At 32.5% G+C, this 18298-nt stretch overlaps 1 protein-coding gene and 1 non-coding gene across 2 annotated transcripts; both read right to left on the reverse strand.

Moving 5' to 3' along the window:
• Positions 1-437: 437 nt before the first annotated feature.
• On the reverse strand, positions 438-2418 carry LOC121124842 (uncharacterized). The gene is made up of 2 exons (XR_011781893.1): positions 1557-2418; positions 438-871 (listed from the first exon to the last, which is right to left on the reverse strand). It is a non-coding gene; the product is annotated as an uncharacterized protein (transcript).
• A 366-nt stretch (positions 2419-2784) lies between these two features.
• On the reverse strand, positions 2785-6148 carry LOC121124336 (damage-control phosphatase ARMT1). Its single transcript, XM_040719488.2, has 3 exons — positions 4209-6148; positions 3172-4149; positions 2785-3108 (listed from the first exon to the last, which is right to left on the reverse strand). Exons 1-3 carry the CDS (start codon positions 4401-4403, stop codon positions 3046-3048), a joined length of 1236 nt encoding a protein of 411 aa, XP_040575422.1. The 5' UTR covers positions 4404-6148; the 3' UTR covers positions 2785-3045.
• Positions 6149-18298: the final 12150 nt, after the last annotated feature.

Here is an 18298-nt window from a genome sequence, read left to right on the forward strand (position 1 = left end):
GTGTATTATTATTTTTTAATGACGAGTCACAAAGTGAAGATTTTATTGGGGGGGATAAAATGTTATTTGATCGAATTTTCAGACTTTAGTTGGAGCAATTTAGGGAACAAAAAAGTACAAAATTAAGCTGTAGCTAATATTTGATCATTAACTAATTTGGTCCATTGCCTAGTGTTCAATTTGGGTTCAAATATTTATCTATTTAGTAATGGAATAACATTTACATTATGTATAGAGCTTTTTCACGTGACGTGCCAATTTCGATGTTGTCCATTTTGGAGGTTTTAACAACCAAGTTATATCACAATGAAACCCCTTTTTTCAATAACATTAAAGTAAATAGTGAACTATTGGATGTCAAAATGGGGCCAACAAATATAAGGACTTAAACCTTACCGTCTATCAAAATTTTAACACTCTAATACATAGTCTTATTATGTTATTAATATATGAACCTAATATTTATTAAAAGTAAGTAATTATATCATTCTACAATCTTATCTTCATGTGTTTTAGATACAAATATAGCCATTTTTAGCGGTTTCCACTAAATATTACTTTAATTTAATTCAAATATCACTATTTATCATTGGAATCATGTAGTACTCAATGCAATTGGTAAGTCTTTTTTTTATCCATAAAACCATTTGATGGAGTTTTATCAAGGTTTATTGGAGATTTGTCCATTTGATGTAGTAGAAATATTAACATGGAGGCCCCAAAATGATGCAATTTATGACGTCAATGAAAATGTTCTATAACCTTAATTATTGGAGTCCAGAATAGATGATGAAATCGAAAAATGTATCCAATAAAACTTAATAGAAAAACTCCATATGAAGAGGGGAGGGTAGATAATCATGGATCCTTTCTTTATGGGTGTTCATAATATACGAAGGTGGTATGAAAAGTTTCCAGCATCAATGTGAATATGGCAGCAGTCTTATATAAAAGATAGTCATATCCAAGATTAATAGAAATTTCTGTTAACCTTGCTCACATCTAGTTTTGTGTCCGTCATTATTTATTCGGCCCAGCCAGTCCTAGGAACTGTCCTGGCTATCACTTATCAGTCCTTAAGCTGACTGTCAGTACTAGAACGGATTAAAAAAAGAAATAACGTTGAGTGACTTCATTAATTACCGAACTTAATAGTTTTTAAGACTGAACTGGATGAGACAGCAGACTTCAGTCCTAAATAAGGACTGACACTATACTAGTCACATCTTAAGAGGTTAAAAGGTACCACTTTGTTAGTCTTTTTAGTCACATCTAGCTAGGATCTTTTGACAGTTACTCACACAAGTTTCACCCATTTTGGACGCCCAGTTGTTATTTAACAGTCGTTTGAGTGTGTTGATGTGAAAAAAAATCATAATTTTATTTTTCAAAATAGTCTCCTTGTAACTCTACACACTGCTCCCAGGGAAGTTACAGACATTACGGGTATAAAGATGACGGCATCGTTGGTAGAAGTGTTTAGAGTTACAACGAGACTTTGTTGAAAAGAAAAAATGTCTTCTATCGTTGTTAGGTCGGAAACTTTACAGACCAACCTCGTATATTATATCCACACTTGAGGCTTATTTTTCAATTGTGACTGGTTGTTTCAATATTCATACTCTTCTATGTATCATTCAGTTTATAAATTACAGTTTGTATCTACAAAAACCTTTTTAAAGTTCCGTAGATGTCTTTCCATATACTTTTTTTTTTTTCAATCACGAAGCGGTAATCATCGCCGATCATTCCTTCTTTTTTTCAAAAACTGATCCATCATATCATGTACTCCTTGATTCTCCTTGTCGTATGAGAGCACGCATTTATGTAGTAATTTGAGAAGAGACTTGGAGTACATGTCCTCAGGACTCGGAATACGCAATAATCGATGTTGATTATGATTACCATTTCTCTCACATGTGGCACATAGTTCGTAAAAACTACAACTAAGACACCTGTAGCGAAATCCAACAATTTCATCCTTGCAGTTACAGCAAAATATTCCATAGTGAATGTTGTCTTTTAAAGTCATGAAATTGATGTGAAATTTTACTGCATTCTGCTCCGACATGTTGGTAAGAGCGATTTGGAATTCCTCTTCTGAGTCAATGCTCACTCTATCCTTCTCAGTATCTATCCAATATATATCGAATTTACTTTTAGCGTATAAATTAAATATCTTATTCTTGAATTCATCAAATTGAATGGAGTGGGGGAGTTGAAATCTACGAACCTCGATGGAACCATTTTCTAATGAGACACAAATTTTATAATTACTAAGGTTGCATTTTGTTGTAGTCATTTTGGATAATTTTATTTCCTGATTTTTTGTTGCTTTTGATTATTAACTCATAGTTAATTGAAGACGTCAAAGGGAACTACAACAGACACGATCCCATGTATATGTGCTGAAAACTCAAAGTTAGTCTCAAGGCCTGCCCTCAACGTTTGTATGCTGTTATTTAATTATGTGAGTTGTATGTAAAGATAACCAAATAAAAACAGAAATTTGTATCCAACGGAAATAAATATAGAAACTGCCCTCCTCTTTCTCTGGGCGTTGCAGTAGAAGTTACGACGTAAATAAAACAGGACTAAGATGAAGGATTATTAGATTATTTACTCTTTAATTCATGGATTAATTAATGATATATTATGCAATGATAAGATATTGGTTTTGAGCTTTTTTTATCGGATAATTTTTAATCACGACCTTATCAATAAATTATATTGATTGCAATATGATAATTAATTAGACAAAAGGAAAAAAAAAAAACAAAGAACTTAAAACATTAATTTATTAACGTTGTGGATTTGAACATAACATTAATTTCATCAAAATATTTAAAACATAAATTTGTCATAAAATTATAAAAATATTGCGGGAGCTATATTATTATTAAAATTGATTCTGTAGATAAAAACATCTATTCAAGTTACAATCCCTGTGCCTTTGGAGAGCTTTAAATAGATAATTATTAATATTATATTTATTCTTTTGCATGAAATGATATCAGTCCCCACTTTCCGTTTATCATCCAATTTTTATCCTTTTCTTGAGTAGACTCCATTACCTTTTTTGTCAAGACCCACTACAGTATCTGCCTTCTAGAAAATAAAACACATAAAAATTATGTTGATACTTAAAAAAACATATCCTATATTATTTACCAATGTTCTTAAACATAATACGGATAGGGATTGAAGTCCTTGAATTGCATCCACAAAGGAATATGTTGGATCCCAATTTCGATCACCTACACATTTTCTATAATTCAAATCTCCCTTGAAAATAACTAATTTGGATTGTGAGAGCATTGAGTAAAGAGACTCATTTATTTCCATTAATTTGTCATAAGAATGAGGATATGTCCAAAAGGGATCTGTTTTGATACTCCATATACCATTTTCTAAATATGACTCCCATTTGGTAACTAAATCAATTAGACTCTCATGATGGCTCATAAATTCAAACATCCAATCAAAGCCATTTGAAGTTACGTCAGATACAAACCACGGTATTGCCTTTACATGAAATCGAATATGCTTTGCGAGTGCGTTAGATATTAAAAAGTCTGCTAAATATAGATCTGTAAACCATTCAAAGCCTGAATTATCCAATACGATATCTATAGTTTCTTCACTGTTAGAGTTTACATATTCCCAAACTTTAGGTAAATCATTAATCAACAACTGAGTTTTCTGCTGAGAAACCAAAGAATCATAGTCTAGAGCCGTCTCATTCACAGCTCCGGAAGATAAACTTAAATCACACTGATTACCCCATAAACTTAACATAATAAATACTGAAAAAAGGTCTTTAACGGAATGAGGGGACTTTTGTTTCAAATCGATTTTAAATATATTGGAAAAAACCTCCATTGAGGGAATACTGGACTCCAGTTGCTGACATTTTAAATGTTTGAAATAATCGTACTTTGCAAATGGTGGTGTTAATTGAAATGCTTCAAAAATTCGTCTATATGCATATGTTTCCGCATATAACCACCTCGTGCCAAACCAGTTCACATCAGTAGTTGAATTATTTTTTTCCTCCGTAAGGTAATTATTCCAAATTTCCACATCTGGAGCCTTGTCGACAAATGGTTTAAGGGGCTTGTTTGTTGTAAGCTCATATCGAAGTCCTGACTAAAAGAAATATAAATTGACACTTAAATTGAATCATGAAACAAGGAGTAATTAATTACTAGACGTTCAATGACGTTTTTGATATCGTCAATGGTAAAAGATGAATCCTTTAAGATCACATTACGTTGAACAACCAAACTGTCAACGACTTTAGCTATAATGACAGGTAAACGATCCTTAAGGGTTACATATGCAAAGGAATCTGTAAAACGTCCACACAAGGGCTCACCAAGAGGAGGATGTCCCTTCTCCATAGTTGAAAATTAATGACAGTTCTGAGGATGTGATACTATGACGTCATTTCTCAATAAAAGAAATCTTCTGTTGTTCGCGAGCTTAGCTATTCCCTACTTATAATATTATGTAGTCTGATAAGAGATATTATATTAATAGCCAATATGTATTAGGTACCATAAAAATAGCTATTTCAAAATTCGAATAACGTCTTGTATTGAGGATACAAACTAATCAAATGGTTTTTGTGTACGATAAAATTATTACTTGTAAATTAGAGGCACAAAGGGGGCTCCTCTTATATAATATTATATATTATTTTCGGAGTTCCTCTTAATGAAACTCTACTAAACGTATCTAGTATTACATAACCCTACCTATTTGTATCATTTTTTGTCTACTTGAATTCATGTTGGTAAGAACTTGAAAAAAATCAGATATCCTACATTTTATTGGACCTCAAAAACTCATCCACATAATTATAATATGTTAATATTAGTGATGTCACCATAAATCGGAATCAAGAAAATAATGTTCAATTTGCGATTCTTATTCTTATTTATTAATTTTCTAAGTTATGAAAAAAATAGCACCCTCTCCCCCAGGGATTTTTCCTTTTTACTAGAAAATTTAATATTTGAATTTTTTTTTTTACAAAAAATTTAATTTTTTGAATCCATAGTTATTATGAATAACTATGGATTTTGAAACTTTTCTGTAAAAAATTTAATACTTGAATTTTTTTGAAGAAATTTAATTTTTGAAATTATTTTCAACAAATTAATTTATTTGAGAACAATTGGGGATTTGGAATTTTTTTGTGAATTTTCGAAGAAATTTTTAAATATCAAATTGAATAGTTGGAATTCAATTCTTCAAAAAGTTGAACATTTTAAGTTTGATTTTTGAAGTTTTTTCCAAAAAAATTAATTTATAGAATTTTTTGAAATAAAATCCAAAACCAAGCACCCAAAAAAAAAAAAAAATCTGAATAACAGATTTAAAAAATCTGTCATTATAAGAAAGAACGGGGGCCATATTTCCATAATTGAGTGGAACAAAGTAACGAAAACGCTTGATACAGACTACGTACGTTGTCTGTCTTCACCAATCGGAAACCTAATTCCTAACTACGAAGGGCGTCACTATACGAATAAAAGAGTGGTCATTTACGTAAATGGTGATGCTTCTGGACCATATATCCGAAAAAGCATGGTTACACCTCTCCTTGTGCCCTCATTGGATGAAGCGGAGCGAATGAGGGAACTCAGAAAATAGAAAAAATACCTCACGTGTTTCGTTCGTGGGGCGACTGGTAACATTGGAGTCGATGATCTTGCTCGTATTATAGCACACCAATGCAATACTCTTCAGATTAAAGGTAAGGTGGAACTTACAAAATCTGAAATTACTAACTTTGGTAAGGTACTCTACATATGCGTAGACGCACTGGCATTTGAAGCCCTGCAATTGATAGACTTCACTTCCTGACGCAATCATCTATACCGACGGATCAGCAGACGAACACGGAAACACTGGGCTATCACTAATGTTGATACATTAATTTGTCATTCAAGGCTTCATTGAATAAAAAGGCTTCTGTGTTTTAAGCAGAGATTTTTGCCATAACACAGGGTGTAGATGGTCTTCTCAAGTACGAAAAAACACAAAATAATGTAATAATCAGATTGGTGCAATCTTTAATCCACTTTCTACTAGTACAGAAGTTCTAAAATATAAAGAAACCCCCATCAAAGGAATAAGTGAGAAAAATATACATCTAGAATGGTGCAAAAGACATTCTGACATTACAAGAAATGAATTTGCAGACCATCTTGTGAAGAGGGGTACTGAGAGCCAAAACCAGTTTACTATTGAGACGCTTCCAAGCTACATAAAGAAGGTAATTCATGACTTCTTCTATCAATATTGGTGTGACCGATACAAAAAAGATCAAAGTATGAAACATACGCATACTTTGCTTAGTAAGCCGAAGTCGAAGTGTATCAAGCTCAGAAGAGAAAAATTGAGACTCATTGTACATGCCTACACTGGAGATATCCCTTTTCTAGCCCACCTGACTAAGTAGAAGACATAAACTCAACATGCAATGTCTGTATAGAAGAACTGTAAAGTGCAGACCATATCATCAGTAGATACCCCGCCCTATCTTAAGGGAGACATCAAGCAATGAATGAAGAAAACGAAGACTTTCGTATTTTAAAATTTATGAAATGTACAAAAAATGAAAAATATTATTTAACAAAATTTTAATGTAAACTAGGATTTACTACAGTCTGCTGTTGTAGCACAAATAACCCCATTGTGTGGTCGTGATTATTACCTTATATTTGTAAAATTTTATTTTATGTATGTATGGCAAGCAGGATTAAATAATTAACTAACTAACTATGTATTTCTATTAACCTTCAAATAACCTAGGTATTTTGTTGTGAGCTATGGATTCCCTCGTCTTACTTGATACGTCATGGCTATTTCATAATTTATTCTTTTTGATAAATAAACGAAGTATTATAAGTTATGAATAGTTATGCTCTGTTTCTTGTTGATCCCCCTCGTCATATAAATATAAAAACTTATTATTTCTATGAAGAAATTTTGGCTATCATATAGAATGTCAATGTATGGATATATTAAAAACAATATTATAACCCGGCATCGAATAAAATATTATTCAATTTGAATATTATTAAATTTAAATTCATGTATTTCATTATAAACATTCTGAAGAAATAATATGAATGTGATAGTAAAAGAGTACTTAAGAAATAAATAACAGTTGTTGGTGTGATTGATTTATTTCCCTAAACACCAGATGAGTTTGGGCCATTTTTTTTGTTTCTTTTTTGATGAAAGGTTGCGTCGTGATACAATAAAAGTAACGACTGGATTCCTTATTTAGGATCCTAAATTACACGAATTATTCCTATTTTGAGATTTAATTTTTGATTCTGAGTTTAAAAGGCAAATAGCTCATTTTATTCTACTAATGAATATAAATATATAAGTAATTATTTCAATCATCAAGTTATTTATAATATTAAAATGCGGAACTGATTTTTATCGTTTTATTTAATAAAATATCACTTCCCTAGCCTTAACTATATATTTGGGACATATAAAAAGGGAAACTTACGACTGATATTTGTTGGCTACTGTTCATGTTGTGGGGGGAAAAATATGACTATTGCATTGCTATCAATAGAAATGAAAAATAGTGTAGGAAAAGAAATCAAATGGTGTATTTAATTATTATTAGATACGAATTCAGTATTCGTAATTAATTTACAACAATACCTGCAATATGTTCTTTTCCTAAGTGTAGATTATGTTATTCCAGTAATCCAAAGGAAGCCAATATGCCAAACTGATTCTCTTATTTATTGTATTTTCTTGTATATATATATTTGTAAAGTACTGTCTTTACCTCGTATTAAGTATAAATAGTTATGTATTCTATGTATATATCAGAGTAGTGTTAGTTATTAATAAGAATATAATTGTTCAAATTAAACAATCATTGTATTCCTCCACATCATTCCTTACCTCATTTCTCCCGTTCGTCCTGGATCCCACCTTTTATTAAATAATTGCTACCTCGTCACCTTCGTCAAAACACAACATTCAAACATGTCAAAGGCTACGTTTGAAAAATCGAACACTCCTCCATAGTTGAATCAAGCCGATACCAAGATATCATTTAATTATATTATTTCTTAGCGATTACTATTTACTTATTTCTCTTTCAATTATATTTATGTTAGTTTTGAAAAAGTCTAAAGTATTTTATATTAAAGTAAATTAGGAAAGATGTAAAAATTTACAATTATGCAACAACATTTTAAAATCAAAGACAATAAATATAGTGAGCGAACAGATTTTCTCTCATTGTATCTTAAAGAAAGATACAGTTCCATCTATATTTGAGGGTGTTGGAGCAATATTATCGAAAAAAAGTCCAGTTCCGAGAACTGTTACTTCAAATTTGGCTACTAGTTAAAAAAAATTAGTAATTTGAAGCTAACACAAACAACGTTCATAGGTCTTTTTCGGCTGCTACCATTTTTTCCTATAATTTTTACAGATTTCATAATGAAAAGAATCGTCAACTAAAGTAGCTTAAATTGAAATAAATAAAATTGTATCCTTATTAAATATTTAAAAAGAAAAAAAAATGATTGTATGATCTTCTAGACGCATCAAGTTTATTGGTGGTAAGTTTTCTTGAGTAGAAGCTGACGGTACTCCTACAAGGATGACCACAATTATAAAGATCCCGTTGTCCAAGTTGTATTTAAATTTATAAATTTCAGTGAAGGGAACAACATCATACATATTGCAATGAAAGATCTTGGTATCACAGTCTAATTGCTAAATTAAATTCAGAATCTTGAATTTTTTGTTGCTTCTAGTGTAATAAAGTATTCCTTTTAAAATACTTCAATTTGTCATTAGATAAGAATGAGATATTAGGAGAGTTGGGAACTACATATAATCTTAAACGTTGTATGTTTCAAGCAATATTTGTAAATAGTCGGTATTTGAATTTATTTATGTCTCAAGTTGACTATATTTATATAGTTACTTTGATAGAAGCAGAGCCCTATAAGTTTATAGGGCTTTGGATAGAAGTAGACATCCACAGTTGACACACACTAGTTCTGCTTTGTCTGTGAACAACTCGTTTTTAAAAGACTCTTTTTAGTGAACTTAAACTAACTAAATTAAAATCTAATACCGTTCCAACAGTATTTCCGGATATTCCAAAAACTTGAGAAAAACAAACTTTTCCTCAGAAGGCAACAACTTTATCTACTTTTACTAAAAGGTTATACTTTAGAAAAGGCATATTAACATTTCAAAGTAGTTTTAAGTGCATTGTTATTTTTTCAGATTTGTGCAAGATAGTCTTCGTCTCAATTCTCAAATTGAAGGTTGATTTAAAGACATTGAATGAGTCAAAGGAACAATGGCTGGATGCAGGTCCCTATACCAGGAGATTCATCGAATTAATCCATAAATTGGTGTACCAAACCGTCAATATATTAATTTACACTTCACACACTGACCATCTACAAATTCAATTTACACGCTTCTATCTTTTCTTGTCCTTTTTTTTTATTTCTTCCTTTTACTTACATAATTCTCTTTAAGTAGTTACCCAAAGCAGCCTTTCATTCCTTTTTGTTCATCTCAAAGTTCGTAATGTCATTTTCAAAAAAAAAAAAAAAAAATCTATTTGCTTAAGGACCCAAGATTCACTAATTGGATTATATAAAGCTTGGATTGTATTTTGCCAAAGTATTGAAATTTCTAAAAATTCTGGAGAGTATTTTCGTCCTTTTGCACAAAGAGTGAAGGTGAAATTGTTCTATAATAAAGCTGATATTATTTTTCGAATTAAAGTCATGATGATGACTGCTTCTTCCAATATCTCAACGGTATACATTATACTTGAAGCTAGTTTGGGTTCATTCTTTTTTTTTTTTTTAAATATGCTAAAATCTTGTTATTGATATCAGAATAACGGCTCAGACTCTTTGATGTACATATATAATTCCCTTCGACAATAGGTATAGGAAGTCCTTTTGAAAAAATTGAGAAAGAGAGGTCATTATTATTTACTTTTAAACCAAAAAAATATAAAGAATAAGATTCTGTGATGATAAGGTGAAAAACATGACGAAGTCTTCATTATATTTTACGTTAATGCCTTTGACTAAACATGATTTATCAAGGTTTTTTTTATATCCTTGAAATTTTTATCTCATCTTGTAGCCTTATGGTCTTTCTTCGGCTCCGGGTATTGTTCAAGCTGCACCTGAGAAACTTTTCGAAGGTATCTCCAATGTTAAAGTTTACATATATGACCTCCTTATTTACTCTCATTCGATGTCAGTATCTACAGTCCAACAAGTTATGATCGTTTCAAGTCAGCTGGGGTTCGCTTGAAAAAAAGTAAATGTGTGTTTACAGACTATCAGTTAACATACCTTTGTTTCCAAGTTTCTGAAAATGGAAATTCACTTGATCCTGAATTAGTTCACCCAGTGCTGAAATTTTCTACTCCTGATTCTACTCCTCAAGTCAAGTCAATCTTGGGACTAGTTCAATTTTATGGAAACTTCGTTGATAACCTATCCTCAATAGCTTCTCCATTACCCGAATTAACAAAGTTAAGTGTGTATTTTGTGTTGTCCAACGAGGCTGAAGAAAGCTTCTCAGCAATCCAGATAATTCTATCAAATACTCCTGTTCTTGCCCTCTACGGTCCAGTGTTGCCATTGTTTCTCTCTACTGATGCGCTATCTCTTGGACTTGGAACCGTCCTCCCATCTCATTAATGGCTTGGATCGTCCCATTTCCTTTATGTCTCGAAAACTCTCAACTGTGGAAAACGAATAATCCCAATATTATGTATCTTTGGACGGAATCGTTTCGAATGTTATCTTCTGTCTAGATAATTCTTTATTAAAACGGACCACAAATCACTCCAATACATCTTGAATCCACAGAAAGAGCTCCTTACTGTTATCACAGCTCGGTGATCCTGTTTTGCTTTACGTCTTTCTATGTTCAACTTTAAGTTCGTTCATGTGAAAGGCACTATGAATCTTCATGCATTTGCTCTCTCACTAGGTCCACTGGAAAGTCCTGTTCCTGACTAAGACACAACCGACAAACTTATGTGCCTTTCTATTTCCCTCCAAGAATAATGAAACAAAGTTACGTGAGGCTATGCCCATCTCTGCTTTGTTGTTGAGGCTGCAAGAACAAACGACTGGTTGAAAGTTATTGACAACATGTACAAAACAAACGTAATGCATTTTCCTTGAAAAATGGTATTCTGTTTTGGAGAATACGTCTGGTCGTCCCTTCTTCCCTACACAAAATAATACTAGACAAACTTCACTAATCTCACTATGGGATAGTTAAACTAAAATCAATCGCTCGTTGTATTGCGTGGTGGCCTAATTTGACAATGACATCACAAATCTTGTCAACGGTTGCAATACGCTGATCCACCAGCCGAATATATATCCTTCTCTCCTGTCTGTCCTTGGAAACATGTTCAAGTGGATTTCTTACAATTCAAAGGGAAGGAATTCCTAATTCTTGTTAACACTAGGTTCAATTGGATCGAAGCTGCAGCTATGTCAAACACCTCTATGTCTCACACACTGCAACAACCATTATACTGGTTATATAGATTTTGTTTTCTTAAATGCTTGCACTCCGACAAGGGTCCTCAGTTTACGAGCAACAACTTCAAATCTAAGATCACAGAGTAGAGGGGTGAAGATGTCTCTTTCTCTGCCATATCATCCGAAATCTAACAGACCTACTGAAATGGTTGTACGGATTTTTAAAGACTTGATGCAAAAAAAATCATGAAATAGATTTAGATGAACTACTTATTACTTATCGTTCTACTCCTTTATTGTGTGAATAGTCACCACCTAAACTCCTTTTTGGTCTATCCCTACTCGTTCATATGTGTGTACATAGTCTTTGTGTTATATTATATTCTTTTTTCTATTATTATTAACATTATCATTTCGCATGTACAAACAATCCCACTGGAGATCAATAATTAAAATTATAAAAACAAATTAATATAAAACATAGTTATCTGAAATTGTATAAAAAAAGCATCAAAGATTCCAAGGTTACTTAAAGGATGGGGTCACAATCACCTTTGTGAACTAAAATATAAAATTTGTCCGGTTTAAAAGTCCATTGTTTCAATATATCTTGGGATTGTTTTGTTTAAACCTGCAGGAAGAGGATCCTTTTTTTGTTCTACATCCGTAGGTAATCGTGAGTGTCTTTGCAACTATTGCTTCGACTTTAAAATCATTATCTCCTCTCAATTTAAGAGCAATGACGCCCTTAGAGTTATGTTAAACCTGTTGGTAATTATATTCACCACCATCAACAATAGAGGATTCTCACTCGATCACAGAAGTAAAATAGGGGGAAGGAAGATTCTACCGCTTCTTTACAGAAAAAAACATTCACGTTCCGTTTTATTTGACTTGCCGGTATACATCGAGGATGTTGCCACCCTATACCGAAACCACTTCTGTGTCCATGTTGTAAAGGGGATTGACTGTATTATTCTGGGATTGATTGCTTATTCTTCCATGTTAAGTTTCTTCCAGCGTTTTGCTACCAACAAGCTTGGTTGGGATTTTATTTTACTTCAGTCATGATTTTATTTTTGTGTTTTTCTTTCCACTGAACAAACTCCTATGAAAAAGGGGATTGGTGGGCCTTGTTGTAAGAAATTAGCAGCACGAGTCATGGAAGTGACCCCTGCGTGAAAAAATCCAGTTTGCAATATTTCCTCAAAATCTTTTCAGCTCGCCTGTTAAAGTTAAGGCATGTCCTTTATAGTACTGAACGTCAGGTCTAAGGTGTGTGTTAAAGTTGAGTGGTTCATCAGATCTAAGGCAATGAGAGTACTTGTGACTGAACTTTCCTTAGAAACTACCATTCTATACCAGTAATTACCCAAGGTCTTAACTATTTTAAAAACTTCGTTAGGCCCAGAAAATATTCTGTCTGGTTTTATCCAGTTGATCTTTGCTCTGTTTGTATTTGATTCTTATAGCCCAAACGTCTTCGCTTTTCATAAGTCTTTTTTAGTCAGCTAAGGTTTAGATTTTTCTAGAATACTTCTGTATCGACTGAACACAAACCCCAGCTATTGAGTGATGTAATAAGACAGTCGTTAGATATATACTATCGTTTGTTTCCCCAGACAAAGTATTTCTTGGAGTAGTCTATTATCTTGCATGTTTTTTTTTTTGGAAAATGGTGTGTATCTTAAGAGATGGACAATTTTGGGATCGGCCAATTGGTCCCAGATTTGGAGTTTTTCTAATTTCGTAATATTCAGCGAAATATATCTGTTGACTTCCGTTGTCGCTGTCTCCACAATTTTTTCATAATTCTCGTTAATGGCATGTTCTTGGGATATTGACGACAACACAACGCCAAGAAGAGTACTTGAGGATGCGTGCCGATAAATAGGAAATGACGTTCCGAGTTTGTTTTTTTAGATAGGTGACTAATTCTGTTTTAGTTATGTTTAATTTCAATCCTGATGTTCCTTCAAATTCCGAAAGCTCATCTATATAAATATATTAACGAGATTTGTGTGGCACTTTGTGATCCGGTTGTAAAAATTGTGAGATCATCTGCATATAAAAGAGTCTTAAATGATCTAACGTTAATTTTTAGGCATTTCACGAAATGGTTCGAATCGATTCTGTAATAGAGATCATTAATGGCAATCAGAAACAACGAAGAAGCGAGAGGATCGCCTTGTTTGCATCCCCTTTCTATTAAAAACTTTCCCTTCGCATTTGGTAAATCAAGTATTGAGAAGGAGTCTCTAAGGACACAAGATATCATATTGATGAATGCAGGAGGAAGACCACTACTGTATAATTGGCATATTATGAATTCATGGCTAATCGAATCAAAGGCTTTTTCGATTAGGATGGCAGCAAAGTTTGTTCTGTTTGACTTGGCTATTTCGATAGCCTCTTGAAGGGATCTTCGAACGTGTTGGAGGTATGATGAGATGGAAAGTTAAGTTAATTCTTTTGTTAAGGATTCCAGTGAGGATCTTGTATGATGTGTCAAGAAGTGTTATAGGTCTGTAATTGACGAGGTTGAGAGGATCCTTCACCTTTTTGGGAATAAGCGTAATGATACCAGTATTCATGAACTGGGCCAGAACTCCATTATGAAGAATTTCATCGGATACTTTTTCTAAGACTTCGAATAATGGCTTATTGAACGGCTGATAAAATTCAAAACGGAGACCCGAAGGTCCAGGAAATTTAAACTTTTTCCCGTAGTCAACAATATATTTATTTATTTCATTACGTGAGATTGGGAGTTAGAGTTGCTCTATAATTGTTTTTGGAATAGCACTCGCCTTTGTTCTTCCACTTGTCACTACATTATTCTTGGCTTGTCTTCATTGCGTAAGAAAAATAGCATTTATTACACTTAAATAGAGAAGTATAAAATGAGTGGGCTTCTTGTGCAATTCGTTCTGGATCTGTGGTTATTTTTCCAGAAGTAAGACAGAGGGCTTTAATTTTTTTATGTGTTTCTTTAGAGTTCTACAGGTTGTTTGATTTGAATTTTTCCTTTAATGTTGCACTCTATTAGTTTGCTACGCATACTAATGAGATACCTTCTTGTTTTGTATTCTAATATAGAATTAAGTTCATCTTCGACATTGATATCATAGGTGTCTTGAGTGTCTTTTAAGAGTTCTAGTTTCTTTAAAACTTGTCTTCTGACTGCTGCTGCTTCCATTTCTTTCTTCAATAATTATCTAGAAGACGTTTCAATTTTTTGTAAAGCCATAGAAGGTGTATATTGACCTTGATCAAGTTTTTTAATCGTTTTATCAATAATATTTTCTATTTTTAAACGAGTCGAAGCATCTTCTAAGAGACATACATTCAATTTCCAACTTGACTTGTAAGTTTTACTTGAGAAAATGGATTTTATATTTGTGAGTCTGGTATCTATTAAAGAAATTATGTCTGAACTCTGAAGTTGTACGTATTGTAATAGTATTTTTGTTCTTTTTGGTCAAGCCATAGAGCTGACGTTATATTCTTTGTACTTAGTTAGTTGTATATTAATAAAGAACCTGAATACACCTTTGCACTCACTCGATACTACCCTTCATTAGAATCTAAAAGTATATCCTGGCGACGTGCCTGGATATTTAATTACTCATCATATTAATAGGTATACTCTTGTAACCAAGTTTCGAAAACGGTAATTTTCTAACATTTTACTTAATAGATCAGAGTACCACATGATGAATGTCAGGCGAAGCGGAAAAACTTAAGGTATACATTTGTACGAGAATTAAAAAAGTGTAAGGGAGGGAAGAGCAGGGAGCCTGGGCCACTGTTTGGACCTGCATGCCTCCTGTTTCTGCTTATGAAAGTCAAAGGAGATTCTATCAACCAAGATAGTAATTCATTACTTTTTTCCTTAAGCAGCTATCTTACAAAGAGTTACATTCATAACTTTTAGTAATTTTCTGGAAGAATCCCCATCATCGAGAAACGGATCCTATGTTGAAGAGATTAAAGACTTGAATGAAGTTGACGAACCTGGAAGGATGGAAGAATTTGTTTTGCCTGTGTAATAATTCGTCGATTCATTATTTAAACGATAACTCTTCTGTCATTAATTTTTAGGCAAAGCTCATCCACCCCCTCAATTCAATTTCATTCGACGCCAAGTCCTAGAAAACGGTGAAAAAAGGGGAGACTTTAATATTATATTAAATGTCACAGTTGGTAGAAATACGAAAATTGACAAGTTCAATTAAGTGTATCGGTAACATTCAAACGTCTCTCTGCGACTCAAAAGTTTTGTACCATTCATAAAATAAATAATATCTTATTTGAGGGAGAATGCTAAGAAGAAAATCGCTCATGATCTTCTGAAGAGAAATTAAGTTATATATTCATTTAATAAAATATAAATATTAATAATAAATTATTTTTCAATTTTTTTAAGCATAAAATTACCTAATATAAAGAATTAAGGCAATATACAGTTTTTACGACACTTCATGAGTTTCACATTTATTTAAATAAATTTTACTTTGGAAATTAATTTCACTACATATATCCGGTGTGTCAATAAGGTCCAAGCCAGACAAATAAAACAAATATTATTTTTCAAAATTTGAATTTAATTTTCAAGATATTTCCTTCAAGAGCGATACAATCAGTCCAACGCTTCTCTAACATTTCGACACCTTTTTTATAGTAGGATTTGTCAAGTCCCTCAAAAAAAGGCTTCAGTTTTGGCAATCACCTCATCGTTCGATACATATTGTTTTTGAGTATTTTTTGAGTTCTGAGAAGAGTAAGTACTCGCTGGGGGCCAGATCTGGAGAATACGGTGGGTGAAATATCAATTCGAAGCGCAATTTGAGTATCTTTGCCATGTTTTTAGTGACTTGTGACACGGTGCATTGTCTTGATGAAACAAGACTTTTTTCTTCTTCATTTGGGGCCGTTTTTCCGCGATTTCTTCCTTCAAACGCACCAATAATGCCATAATATATTTGCTATTAATTGTTCTTCCTTTCTCAAAGTAGTCGATGAACAAAATTCCTTGGGTATCCCAAATTAAAGAGGGCAAAACCCTACCAGCTGATCTATACGTTTTTGCTTACATTGGACTGCTTTCTCCAGATGCTGTCCACTTATCTGACGATCGATTTAACTTTAATGTGTAGTGGTGGATCCAAGTTTAATCCATTTTTAGATAAACAATCCTTTTTATTCTGGTTAAAGAGCTCCAAACAGCTCTCAGAATCATCGACACGTTGTTGCATTTGATCCACTGTGAGCAAACGCAGCATTTGGAAATCAGTATTCTCATGGAAAAATTGTGAAAACACTACCTTTTTATATCTTTATTATGTTAACTAAATCATGCAACTTTATTTACGGGTTGCCAAGATCATTTTTTGGACTTTTTTTATGTTTTCCGGTATAATCACCTCATTTGGACGTCAAGAGGGTATAGCATCACTGGTGCCTGTTTGGCCACGTTTGAAGTCAACAAACCAACGTTCAACTGTTGCTTTATACGGAGCAGAGCCCGAATAATACTTTCAAGCCAAGTTTTTGGCTGTGACAGTATTTTTTTTGGCATCAAAAAGCAATGCTTTATTAAAACACGAAATTCAGTTTTATCAATATTTTTGGAAATATTATAAAAAGTAACGTCACTTAAAGCAGTGTAATTTGTAAAAAAAAAGATCAGATTATCTTGAAATTTTGACACATGACGTATGAAGGATGGATCTTTCCAGAAATAATATGCATTTCGTATTAGTATGCCATCTATATGTCACTTTCGGGACTTATTGACCCCCCGAGTACATACCATCGCTGCATAAAAGAAGATTGTTATTGATATTACGAAGGTATTTGACAAATTGTATAATTGACATTATATACAACTCCATGCATCACTTCTAAGGACTGGTCCTTAACACCGTCTATCCTTTGGACGGTCAGTACTAGATCTGATTAAAAAAGTTGAAGTTGAGGGACGTCATCAACGACCGAACTTAATAAATTTTACAGCTGATATTCAGGAACGGACTGTACCGGAACGAAAGGGAACCAGGCCAGGACTGCAGTTTTCATTCCTAAATAAGGACTGATACAAAACTTTTGCAAAAAAAAAAAAAAAAAAAAAAAAAAAGTAGAAAATTACATGAAATCCAAATATCCCATACAATCTTTTAGATGAATCGGTGCAGTTATAAGAAAGGATCTTATGATCCAATTGGAGAGGTCTCTTAAAATTATTTCTCCCATTTTATGAAGGTATATATATATATATATTTATAACTAAATGTAATAAATATTTAATCAAAAATTTTCGATTTTTTTTTCGTAATATCCATAGTGAAATGATCAACAAAATTTTATCCCTCAATTACCTAGTTTTAGTATATTTCTGAATCTAAAATGTATAAATAAATATTTTATTGTATCGACATACATACAATCTTATTGCCACGTAGTAATTACTATGTATAGAATAAGACATTTTCCCCTAATTAATCTACTTTTCTGATCCTTAATCGATCAAAAAAAAAAAAGTTATAAATAATTTTTTTTAGACATTTTTAGTACATAATACTTTGTTTTAATTCAAATATTAATGTTTATCATTGGCACCAGTGTAGGTTTTAAGTCTTTATTTATTCTTAAAGACATTTGAAGGAGTTTTATCAAGATTTTTAGGAAATTTGCCTATTTTTTATAGTAAAAATGCCACCTTTTATAGGCGTCTCCTTCAGTGATAA

The sequence above is a fragment of the Lepeophtheirus salmonis genome, chromosome 9 (assembly GCF_016086655.4).
Source record: "Lepeophtheirus salmonis chromosome 9, UVic_Lsal_1.4, whole genome shotgun sequence".
In the NCBI taxonomy this organism is placed as follows: domain Eukaryota; kingdom Metazoa; phylum Arthropoda; class Copepoda; order Siphonostomatoida; family Caligidae; genus Lepeophtheirus; species Lepeophtheirus salmonis.

Excerpts from the sequence above, each read along its gene's own strand:
- LOC121124336 (XM_040719488.2), bottom strand. The coding sequence starts at position 4,403 with ATGGAGAAGGGACATCCTCCTCTTGGTGAGCCCTTGTGTGGACGTTTT. Across the intron at positions 4,150-4,208 it reads AAAACGTCATTGAACGTCTA|TCAGGACTTCGATATGAGCT; the intron begins GTAATTAATTAC and ends TATTTCTTTTAG. Across the intron at positions 3,109-3,171 it reads TATTATGTTTAAGAACATTG|AAGGCAGATACTGTAGTGGG; the intron begins GTAAATAATATA and ends TTTATTTTCTAG.